The following is a 12,966-nucleotide window of genomic DNA, read 5'->3' on the forward strand; positions in this document are numbered from 1 at the left end:
ACAAGATGAGGAGACCAACGGTGAAATACGTTACACATGAACCGGGGGAGGAAGAGGGTAGAGAACAGGACGAAGAGGAAAACGTACTGTGCTTCGTAGACCAAGTACTAGGAATCGACTGCAGACGCTCCAGGAAACCCCAATGCGACATGGTTTTTGGAGGAATACCGATTAATATGGTAGCGGACTCGGGCTCCCCGTACACCATTGTCCAAAGGACTGTTTGGAGCAAAAACTTTAAACCCAGTCTAGGACCGCGTCTGGAACCCCCAGACATAAGGCCAGTCACGTACACTGGGGAACCCATTCCGATGGTAGGGTACCGAGTCTTAAAGTTCGAGTTCAAAGGCCGATGTGCGGAGTGCAAGCTGTACGTGACTGAGAAGGGCCCGTCAGTCCTTGGGTGGATTGATCAAGGAGATTTGGGTATACAATTAAACCCATGAGGAGACACGCAGGTACTAATGACCATCACAGAGGGTCCACCGAACTTCGAGAGGATGAGAAGTGCATTCCCCAACGTGTTCAGAGGAACGGTGGGCAAATTAGTGAAATCGCATTACGCCCACCAGCACAGGGTATAGCCCCTTCCAGATATTGAGAGGGCGTGACCCCTTCACCAAGGACAACCTGGCGTGGAAAGAAAAGACAGTCACTAGTAAATGGTCCCCAGCTGTGGTGCAGCATAACTTGGAGAAAGCCCAAAGAATATACAACAAACACTATAATATGAGACAGAATGTGAAGGAAGCCTCCCTTGAAAGAGGGGAGTAGGTCAGAGTCAAACTGGCCATGCTAAGAATGAAAGGGGACAGCAAATACAGCCAACCCTTGCAGGTAAAGGAGGTGTACGACAGAGCAACTTTACTTAGTGATAGCAATGTCTGGTCCCAAGACCGTATGTCCAAATGCAATAAGATTTTGCAATGGACCAATGAGGAAAGAGCGAGAACATCACAAGACCATGTCCCAACCGCAGGTGGAGAGGCACAGTGCAAAAGAGAAACGGATCCTGGGGCAGGAGTGAGCAGCACGGAGTTCGAAATGGAAAACAACCACATAGCAGGAGAACATCAGAAAGAGGTTGGTGAGACTCTGAGGAGAGAGAGTCCTCGGGTAGCTGAGGACAAGCTGGCGAATCCGGCAGAGAGCAGCCCAAGGAATGACTCCACCACTCCGGTAAGATGGACAAGGACAGGCAGAGCTGTGGTGAAGCCTGCCAGATACCGAGACTATGAACTGGGAGATGGGAGATAGTTTGATGAGTGTATAGACTGTTTATTTTCTATTGAGATGTAAAAAGAGGGAGATATGTAGCATCGCACTCTAGTTGTCGCAACGCACCATAGCCATTTTGGATGGAGTAGGGAGAAGTTCTCGAGAGCACCGGACGTCCCGGCGCTCTCTTGTTGCATTTTTTTTTAATCTTTTTATTAAAACATAACATCTCCATTTCAATACACATCAAGTAGCTGTGGGAATTCATTGGTGCAATTATAGTATACAAATCGAAAAATCATTTGACGAGCTCCGTGGCTCTTGTTGCATTTATTAAACATAAATTTGTATATCCTCACCCCTGGCTCCAGCAGTTTATTGGGAGCGACAGCAGCTTTACATGTTCGAACAAAAGACACAAAGAGGACGGAAGAGAGGCGTCCGGCAGATAGGTGCTATTTTTTTATTTCTTCCTCCCCCACACCCTACTACTGCTTCAAAGGAGCAGCCGTGACTGTTGTGTCACTTAAAGACAAATTTAATGTTCTTGCATGTTCTAGCACAATAAGATTTCTCCTATTGTGGATCTTTATTTCAGTTTCAGCTAAATCTGTATGACACAATTTATTGCACTTTAACTTGAGGATATATATTTTGGTGTGCAAAGTAATTTGAATTGGTAGTGCGTATAAACATTCTTTCTTTATGTAAAATTTCATTTTTGTAGTTAGCATTCCCTAATAGCCTTCCTTCTTTTGAACTAGACTTTCTGGTCATTTCTGTCCCCTCCTGGTTATTCCCATGTGCTCTGTTCTTGAGCTAATATTTAATACCTCAGATTTCCTTACTTGTAGTAGTAATTTCATCTTCCCTTAATGATGACCATTCTGCCTGCGAATGACTGGATCATTTGCGGAGCAGTTACTCATCTGTTCAGCATCACTGCTCGACCTGATGGAGTTTTTAGCTGGTACGTTCCAAATAGTTGTCAGTTCAATTATAAACTGTATCCATCTTGCAATAACACATACCCTGAAAACCATTCTCATTCGCTGCATTTCTTCTCCATATAAACCTTGTTGGTTATTTATGCCTCCCAGTGTCTCAGTAAGCTTCGTCTTCATTATTTATTTATCCAGTGTTGGATAAAGGTTGTCTAAAACCAATTATACTGATTCAGATAATTATTCTTTTCTCATTATAATTTGATAAAGGGACTACATAGATTATACAGTATTCTCTTTTCCCAATATTTTTTTATGCCATTTGCATAAATTTTGTTTAGGATGATGCAGGCTACCCACGGTACTGTACTTTGTGATATTGTGCAAATGTTGAATCACGGAACTTCTGTCTTTTTCTCAAATTAGATAATCTAGTCTTCGAGCCAAAGTGTACATCAAAGATGCTCTATCGCTCTCTTCTCCTCCTCCCACCTGCTTTGCTATCCTTCCTCCTGTTCAGTCAAACAATCAATCAATCAGGGAATTGTAAGCGCGCTACTCACCCGTGAGGGTCTCAAGGCGGGGGGGGGGGGGGGGGGGGGGGATGAGGGGGGGGTGTTAGGAGGCAGCTCTGGGTTATCCAAAAAGCCAGGTCTCGAGGCTTTTCCTGCAGCAGTGAAGGCTCAGTCAGCAGAGCTGCACTGGCGGAGAGCTGTATCTTGCACCAGGAGGTCAGAGGTCTTGTGCTCCATCATGTATTAACTCCTCTCTGAAAAAAACTTCTGCTTTATTAATAATTCCTTGCTAATGTTTTTGTCATATCTTTTCTGTATCATATACTTGTCATTTACCACTCTTTAACCTTTTCTGCTGCTAAATTCCTTTTTGCAGCTCAATGGTTTGACTATCGACTGTGCATTTTCTCTGTTTGTCAGTTCAGGATTTCGGAATATTCATCTTTCATGTAGATTTTTCTTTTCCGCTCTACACCAGGTGGTGTATCTGTCTTGCTCCTCGTCTATTCCCACTTTAAATTCTGTTACTCCGTTGCATTGCCTTTTGAATGTATTCTTCACATCTCCCTTAGTATTTCTCTTCTATTTTCTTTTTATATTTACCATAGATTGTGAGTAGCATGGATACATGTTTTTAACTATACTAAATGAAATTTGTATTTGAAATCTTTTTATTGTTTATAAAAATGTATACGTTTTGCTTAAAGTGAAACAAATCTTTTGAATAATAATGCTATATTTACCTTCATATATGATTCTTTGCTCTCCTACGCACAGAACTTTCTGATATTCTTACAGTTTTCAGAACATTACGTCTGATCTTAAATAGTTTTGCTGATAACTGTCCATGCTATTTACCCCCACTGAATTGTTTTCTAGTTAGTAGCTGTCATAATCTATCGTTTCAAGGTGTTTTGTGATGTTTATCCATGTGTTGCAGTATCTTGGCCAAATTGCCACAGAAATTCAAAGGAAAGTTAGCGCAGCGCTGTATTTATTTGGTTGCTTTACTCCTTTCTTTTTTTTTAAGGAAGAGCCCAACAGGAATCCGAGCATTTGCACATGATATTTATGTAGATGTATTACCATAAATATCCTCCATTGAGGAAGCATTTTCCCTTTCCATGGAATAACTAGAATATTTGAAATGTATCCAAGGAGCCAGTCCGAATAAGTTATCCTAAGTAAAGTCTTCCCTGCCCCTTGGAACGCATTGGTGTTCCTTGCATAGCCGTATAAATTCACACATGGCGTTGACTGGATGGAGTACACCTTGCAGATGGTAGTGGCTGATCAGTATTAATATTTAGCATTCACAATCTGGAGAGGGATAGAGGTACAGCTAGATAAAATATAAAAAGGGGAAAGTTGGGGAAGTGTTTATAAATGTTCATGCTTTGACAAATGTTTTCGGAGAGGACTATCGCACAGTTTATGGAGTAAAGGAGATTACTGCATATAACTTAGTGTTAAACCATTGCTTTGTAGATCTGGGCTGCCTATAATAATTATGAAGTGGTAAAGAACTGTGCTGCCTAAATTGTAATCAGATATATTGATTTTTAGACCCCTTTCTACATTGTATTACTTTTTGTGTGAATTTTTGGTATTTTATGACACTGATATGCTATTCAACTAAATATAAATGTTAAGCAAAATACAGCTTGGATGTGCAAGGACATCATCAAAGCCGTTTGTTTTTAAATATTTTACTGTAAGTTAATTGGTAGAAAAACAGTCCTCCTGAGTTCAGTATCTCTACACAGTATATGACTAATCTCGTGTCAGTGTTATTCCTAAAAACCCTTTTGCAATCACACAAAAGTTCTCAATTAATTGTATGTTATGATTAGACTTATTTTGGCCTTTCCAAGAATTACATTGCATCTAATCTGTTTGTTTCATAGAGAAGAACTTAGATCTTCTGAGCTGTGGGCGTTATTCCAAAGTAAGTAACTTAAAATATTCTAATAGTCTTCTCATACACATTATGATAGCTGGAATTTACTTTTTATTTGTGGCATCCACCAACAGCACCTGATACGTTTTGCTGGCTAGTGGTAGAGTGGTCTTGGAGCATTAAAGGATAAAAGGCTCATATTTTTATATTCATATCAACTCACTCCTGAAATACTACATATCTGGCAGTCTGTTCATAACGTGCATCATTTTCACCAAAGAAAAAAAGAATTGTAAACTAAGTTATGGTGTGTATGCTCACTAGAATCCATGTTCTACCAGAAAAACTCTACATGACTGTTGTAGTTGTCGCCTCCTTCCTAATGGCTCGAGGAACCGGAAGCTTCTGAATGTAAAATGCTGCAGCTTATCATCCTTTGTATCCGTTCTGCTTACATTGCTCTTTCTCTTGTATTTTATTGGTATGGGCACGCTTTAAACCTGTGCTAACATAACAGGAGGCTATGGGCACGATGAAGGCTCAATAAAAACAACAGCGGAATCCAGTATCAGCATATCATCTCATCAGTCATTGTGAATTTCTAAGTTTATCCTGCAATACTCTCTGTGGGTAGAAGATGATGCCAGTAAAAAAACAATCTGTGAATACTGGTCATGTATCTCTCCAAGCAGTTTGCCTATGCAAATGCTGAGAGATTAGTCCCTGACTTACAGGCTTGATTACCAAAGCAAAAAGTTAAATGTAAATGTTTGGCCCTAGCCTGCATTCAGCCCCATAACAATTAAAAAGACCTTTCAGAGCACACCAACGCTGAGAGTCACCGAAGAGTCAATGAAAGGAGTGTTTCAAGGAACTCAAAATCCTTGTCCCACAGAGCCTCCACTGGTCCATTCCCACGGTCCTGACTCTACAAGACATCAACTCCCTGCAATCATTGCTATAGTAGCAAGCCTAATTATCCCTTCTGTGTTATGACTTGCAAGATTGTACATTTTGTATGTGCTTTTTCATATTAAGCGTTTTAGTTTTAGGCATCCTCTGAGAATATATGTATATATGTATAGAGATTTCACCAGACTGTGTCCTTGCTTTGATAATCAAAAATGTTGAAAAATCTTTTTTTATTAAATTTGTTTATTATGCAACACCAAATAAATACATAGCAAAAGATATATAGCACATATGTTTAGCAGCAAATGGATACATAGAGCGTTCGAAAATAGTATAAAAATGCATTAAAAAAAAGCATGGGAAAAAAGAAGAATAGCAGCAGGTTAATGTTAAGAAATTCAATAATAGCAGCGGCATTTAAATCCAAATAGAGGGAAACTAAGGATTGTAACATTAAAATATTCCATATTCACGTATATACATAGTATAAGCAATACATATAAATACAGTATCTTCCACAAAATTCTCCTCCCTAAGATCTCCCTTTCACACCTTTTATCCAATTTTCAATAGGTTGCCAGATTTTTTGACCACGCAATCTAAGATGTCTCCCCCTGATTCAATATATAGCTGTTTCTTGATTATATATAGCCAAGAACCTGGCAAGCCACATTTGAAAGGATGGAGGAGTTATTTCTTTCCAGCTAGCTGCTAATAAAATTCTGTACACCGCTGTTCCAATAAAAAGACAGGGTTCTTGGGCCTTACTCAGACACAACATACAGCCATATCCTAGAATAAACAGCGTAGATGAAGCCACTAGCCGATGTCCGAATACCTCTTCCCAATATTTATCCAACCCATTTTTTAACACGGATAACTTGTCGCACTCATAAAACATATGGTTTAAGTTGGCAGGTCCCAACCCACATCTTGGGCAATGATCGTCCAATCTTTTCCCCCATGAGAACAGCTTTGCAGGGGTAAAATATAGATTAAATATAGTTTTATATAATTGGGCTGTTAAACTATGGGACATGAGTATCTTTGATGCCAAAAGTAGGCTCTTATCAATATCTACGTTAGAATTGGTAAGTATAAAAGGCCAGGAGGATTCCGTGTGCTCTAAATCATCGTGTAAACTGTTTAGAAGCAGCTCATATATTTTCCCAATTCTAAATGATTTTATAGCCAGGATATGAAAAAGGGGTATTCTTTCTAATAAAATCCTAGGGGGTTTTGATTTAAGAATTGTTTTGACCTGCATGAATTTAAAAAGATGGCAATTAGAGATTTCAAATTTATTCTGGATGGTTGAGAATTTGCAGTCTAATTCGCTTCCACAGAAATCCCAAACTGTTCTTATGCCTATCATTTACCATTGTTTAGCCATGTCATTGTTTACTAGCAAGGGCAATAACGAAGAGCCCCAAAAAGGGGTATACCTATTATATTTTGGGATCGTCAAAAACCTTGAAATTTTGCACCATACTTTCCACGCACTCTTGATTGTCTTGAATTTTGTTTTTTAGAAATAGCTTGGCTCTAATTGTTTTAATAAAAGACCTTGATATTTCTTCCAGAGTAAGAGTTCATATATATAGAGGGTACTTCTAATATTAAAGTTTCTGTACGTGGACCCATAATACTAAGCAAAGGAGCCATTTGTTGGAGAAAGGCAGCCCAATGATATAACGTGATATTGGGGAGTGCTAGGCCCCCTCTATGCTGTGTTAACGTTAAATATTTGAGTGACCTTCTGATTTTCCCATAGTGCCACATAAAAGATGATAACAGCGAGTCTATTACTTTAAGAGTGCTGTCTTCCTCTGCTAATAATATTGCACGGAATAAATAAAGGATCTTTGGGAGTACATTCATCTTTAAATTGTTCCCCCTACCGATGATTGATAAATGTAAGCTGTTAATTCTCCTAAGGTCCTTCTCAATGTTTTTAATTAGGGGATCATAGTTTAATCTGTTAATCACATCTACGTTAGATGTTAAACATATCCCTAAATAGGTAGCCTTCTCTACTCTCAGAGGATCATTATATACTGTATTATCTGTGCATATGATAATTGTTTTTTCCTTGTTGAGTGAAAATAAACCGAATTGATGAGTAATTATATCAATTTGTGCAATTGCCTCAGCGGAATTTGATGTTAATATAGCCACATCATCGGCATATGCTAAGAACTTCGTCTCGTAGTCACCTGTACTTATGGCCTTAATATTCTGATCCTGTAGTAATCTAATGATCAGAGGATTGATATAGAGAGCAAAGAGAATCTGGGAACAAGGGCAACCTTGTCTTGTTCCCCGGGATATATTGATGACACTAGATTCTTTACCCATTATCTGTAATCTTGCCTTCGGGTGATGGTACATGGCTTTGATAGAATTGATAAAATTGGACCCAAAATTATTTAAAGAAAGTACTCTCCACAAAAACTCCAACAAAACACGATCAAAAGCCTTCTCGGCATCGAGGAGGATCATTGACATATGGCCCCCCACACTGGACATGAAATCAAAAAGTGAAACGGCTCTACGGATGTGGTCCGTCGTGCCTTTACCTGGAATGAAGTCATGTTGCCAGGGGGAGACCAGATGTTCAACAACCCTCCCGAGCTGATTGGCTAAGATCTTTGCATAGAGCTTGGAGTCTGAATTAATCAACGAAATTGGTCGGTACGAAGATGGTTTCTCGACTGGTTTGTTCTTTTTGGGAAAAATAATTAAATCCGTTTCACCCCAAGAATCTGGAGGCTTACCGGTTTGTTGTATACCCGTAAATAGATCATGTAAAAGGGGCAGTATCACAAAACCTAATATTTTATAGACTTCATGAGGAATTTTATCAGGGCCAGCGGCCTTCCCTGAAGCAAAGCCAGAGAGGGCTATCTGTATCTCGGGAATATTGATCTCTTTCTCAAGATCTTCCTTGCTTAGATCATCTAATTTTTTTACTTGTTCAGTATTTCTGACTTCTGTAGCACTTTGAAGAATATCGTCATGATATAGTCCCTGATAATATTGTCGAAACCCTTCAATTATTTCATCGGGATCAGTATATTCATTGCCATTTATGTTGATACAGGCTATTGAATTATATGAGGCCTTTTGCTGGGTGCGTAGTGCCGGCTGCTTTCCAACTCTCTCCCCATTCTCATATAAGCTATTTCGATGTGTGAAATATCTCAGCTGAGCGTTTAGTTAACCAACTATTTAATTCAGTTTTGAGGATCATTATTCGATGAAGGATGTGAACTCCATCATTGCCCTGAATTACTGCTAAAACATGGTCCTCTTCGGCTTTAATCAAATCCTGTGTTAGTTGTGAATTCCCGGCTTCTCGTTGTTTCTTTACTCTTGCCACGTAGCTAATAGTTTCCCCTCTAAGGGTTGCCTTGAAGCAATCCCCTACCAATCCCCTAGAAGCACTATAACGGTTCATATAAAAAAATCTCTCTGCCCACTCTTTAATAAAATTCACATAGCCTTCGTCAACTAGGAGCTTTTTATCAAACGTCCATTTAGTATATGGCCTAGTAAAGTTGGTTATGTCTAGTATCAGAACTAGGGGATTGTGGTCTGATAAAATTTTTGGGAACTTTTTTACTTCTGCTTTAGTAACTAAATCGCGTGATATGAGAAAGTGATCTATTCTAACATATCTGTTGTGCGGATATAAAAAGTAGGTATATCCAGGATCATGATGGTTCTTTAAATCCCAGATGTCTATTAGATCATGACTATGTCTCAATTGGCTTATCACATTGAACACCTAGGGTTTTCAACCTGAGTATTTATCTTGGACATGTCTGCTAAATGTCGGTCCCAGGGAGATATTTAGATCCCTGCAGAATATTATTGACTTCGGCCAAGAAGCAAGCTCAAGTTCAAGATTTTCAAATATTTGAGGTTCATCTTTATTTGAGCCATAAACCGAACAAATAGTAATACCTGATAATAGTGTTACAATGGCCCACCTCCCCTGGGAATCCATTAATTTACGATTCGGTACACCTCGACATGTTTTGGCCATAATTACGACCCCACGTATATTCGAGGTTTGAGTTGTACAGGCGAGTATATTGTAACCAAAAATCTTTAATAGTTCTCTTTTTTCCCAGGGAAGGTGGGTTTCTTGCAAACAAACAATATCAAAAGAACCGTGTCTAATTAACTCGCAAAAACGAGCCCTCTTGGCTTTATCATTTAAGCCTGCCACGTTCCAGAAACAGATTGTTATCATCCCCATTACAGTTTATAAGTTTCATGAATCCTTCTGCTGCTTTAAGAAATCTTATTAAACATATTAAATCATATTTTTTTTTGGTATACAAACTATTGCTGCTGTTATTACTTTCTGTTGCATTACTATGTTGTTAAATTTGGAGTTGCTTTTTTTTTTTAGTTTTTGACCCAATCCCCCAACCACCCACCCCCCCCCCACCTTCACACCACCCACACCCCCCACCCAAATATAGACAAACAGACTCCATATGAGTCGGCAATGATGGGCGTGCAGCATATGAGTAGAGCTCTTTGTTATTTCTATTATTGCACATACCGAGCTCAAAGCTAGAAAACATTTTTTTCCCCCCTACTTATTTTTAAACTCATGTACTTAGTTTTTTTTGTCATGCTATATATATTATAACAAACAAAACAGGTGATGGACAGAATGTGGATCAATGTCACACATTCACCCCAGTCCAAAGATCTGGGCCCAAATCCATCATTTTTTTGCACTCCACACCACCCTGGGTTAGACAATGGCGATATGCAAATCAGCTCTGACCCTGTGCCCCATGGGAACAGTCCAGTCCGAACTACAAAAGCCATGTCCTTCCCAGAACGGAATCAAGCATCCGAGGACCGGACCGGTTTCGAGGTAACACCTCATCAGCCCGGCTAGCTTGACTCCAGTGGTGTGGAGTGCCTGGGACCCACGTCTGAGCATCCCCAGCGCACTTATGGCGGCAATTGCAAACAAAACAGGTGATGGACAGAATGTGGATCAATGTCACACATTCACCCCAGTCCAAAGATCTGGGCCCAAATCCATCGGTTTTTTGCACTCCACACCACCCTGGGTTAGACAATGGCGATATGCAAATCAGCTCTGACCCTGTGCCCCATGGGAACAGTCCAGTCCGAACTACAAAAGCCATGTCCTTGGCCATGTCCATGTCCCAGGCACTCCACACCACTGGAGTCAAGCTAGCCGGGCTGATGAGAGGTGTTACCTCGAAACCGGTCCGGTCCTCGGATGCTTGATTCCGTTCTGGGAAGGACATGGCTTTTGTAGTTCGGACTGGACTGTTCCCATGGGGCACAGGGTCAGAGCTGATTTGCATATCGCCATTGTCTAACCCAGGGTGGTGTGGAGTGCAAAAAAACTATGGATTTGGGCCCAGATCTTTGGACTGTGATGAATGTGTGACATTGATCAACATTCGGTCCATCACCTGTTTTGCTTGCAATTGCCGCCCTAAGTGCACTGGGGATGCCCAGACGTGGGTCCCAGGCACTCCACACCACTGGAGTCAAGCTAGCCGGGCTGATGAGAGGTGTTACCTCGAAACCGGTCCGGTCCTCGGATGCTTGATTCCGTTCTGGGAAGGACATGGCTTTTGTAGTTCGGACTGGACTGTTCCCATAGGGCACAGGGTCAGAGCTGATTTGCATATCGCCATTGTCTAACCCAGGGTGGTGTGGAGTGCAAAAAAACAATGGATTTGGGCCCAGATCTTTGGACTGGGATGAATGTGTGACATTGATCCACATTCGGTCCATCACCTGTTTTGTTTGCAATTGCCGCCCTAAGTGCGCTGGGGATGCCCAGACGTGGGTCCCAGGCACTCCACACCACTGGAGTCAAGCTAGCCGGGCTGATGAGAGGTGTTACCTCGAAACCGGTCCGGTCCTCGGATGCTTGATTCCGTTCTGGGAAGGACATGGCTTTTGTAGTTCGGACTGGACTGTTCCCATGGGGCACAGGGTCAGAGCTGATTTGCATATCGCCATTGTCTAACCCAGGGTGGTGTGGAGTGCAAAAAAACGATGGATTTGGGCCCAGATCTTTGGACTGGGATGAATGTGTGACATTGATCCACATTCGGTCCATCACCTGTTTTGTTTGCATATATATTATAACTTCCCCATCATGTAATCACGCATAATATATCTGCTGTATCAGATTAGATCAGAGCCTTTAAAGCACTTCTACCAACATCTAAAAAAAAAATTGTGCTTCAAATACTGAAAATAGTGATAATGCTTATGCTGCTTTAGCCTAAGCTGATATTTCATCTAGATACTCTTTGGCTTTAATTTCTGAGGCGAAAAATGTGGTCTGTCCCTCCCAGATCACTTTCAGCCGAGCAGGGTTGTTAAGATAAGCTTGCGCCCTTTTGTCCTGGAATGGCTTAATTAATTGTCGCAGCCTCCATCGCCTCTCGACGGTGGTGTGGCAAATGTCTAGCCGCACAAAGTACGAGATCTCATTTCTGATTCTTTTGGCCTCCGGTCTGGCTTTCTCAAAAACCGCCTGCCGTAGCAGGAAATTACTGAAATAAAAAAATATGGCATGGTGGTACCCTCCAGTTTTCTGTGGATATTTTACAGTGAGAGGAACATAGTGGGCCCTTTGGACTTCAGAAGCCCAATTCCAGCCGGTAAGCTCAGGCATTGAGTCTCGAAAAAGATCCACCACATAGGAGCGAGAATCCCCCCCTTCCGGGACCCCAAGAACTCGTAAATTATTTCTTCGTTGGTGGTTCTCAATCTCCTCTAAAAATAGTGATAATAGTGATAATGCTTATGCTGCCGTAGCCTAAGCTGATATTTCATCTAGATACTCTTTGGCTTTAATTTCTGAGGCGAAAAATGTGGTCTGTCCTTCCCAGATCACTTTCAGCCGAGCAGGGTTGTTAAGATAAGCTTGTGCCCTTTTGTCCTGGAATGGTTTAATTAATTGTCGCAGCCTCCATCGCCTCTCGACGGTAGTGTGGCTCACTGGTTAGAGGCGGCAGACCCGAGAGCAGAGGACGGCCCGGGACCAGGGTTCGATTCCCGACGCGGCAGGTTTCTGGACCAGGGTCAGCGGACTCGATAATTCTCTCGCCTCGGTGCCCACTCTGATCAGCGATCACACTCGGCAACTCTGGGCATAAGCTTGCCTCATCTGCACTAACGGCCCCACCAGACCGCCGGGGATGCCTGGTCTCACCCTGGAGATACCCATTAAGGGACCATCTCTCAGGGAAGCCAGGAAGGGTTTCGCAGCGGTCGAAGCGCGGAGATACTCCTCCGGGAGTCGATCCTAGCGCTATATAAACTTGCAATTAATTAATTAATTAATTAAATGTCTAGCCACACAAAGTACGGGATCTCATTTTTGATTCTTTTGGCCTCAGGTCTGGCTTTCTCAAAAACCGCCTGTCGTAGCAGGAAATTGCCGAAA

The 12,966-nt window shown here is 41.4% G+C and overlaps 1 protein-coding gene across 1 annotated transcript in view; it reads left to right on the forward strand.

The window, feature by feature from the left end:
• SRRD (SRR1 domain containing) overlaps positions 1–12,966 on the forward strand; it is a 101,840-nt gene that overhangs the window by 2,782 nt on the left and 86,092 nt on the right. Inside the window, exon 2 of the mRNA XM_086943138.1 lies at positions 4,585–4,625. Within this exon, the coding sequence (XP_086799264.1) occupies positions 4,585–4,625 (41 nt within the window). The remainder of the gene's footprint in view (positions 1–4,584; positions 4,626–12,966) is intronic.

This window comes from Lissotriton vulgaris, chromosome 11 (genome assembly GCF_964263255.1).
Source record: "Lissotriton vulgaris chromosome 11, aLisVul1.2, whole genome shotgun sequence".
In the NCBI taxonomy this organism is placed as follows: domain Eukaryota; kingdom Metazoa; phylum Chordata; class Amphibia; order Caudata; family Salamandridae; genus Lissotriton; species Lissotriton vulgaris.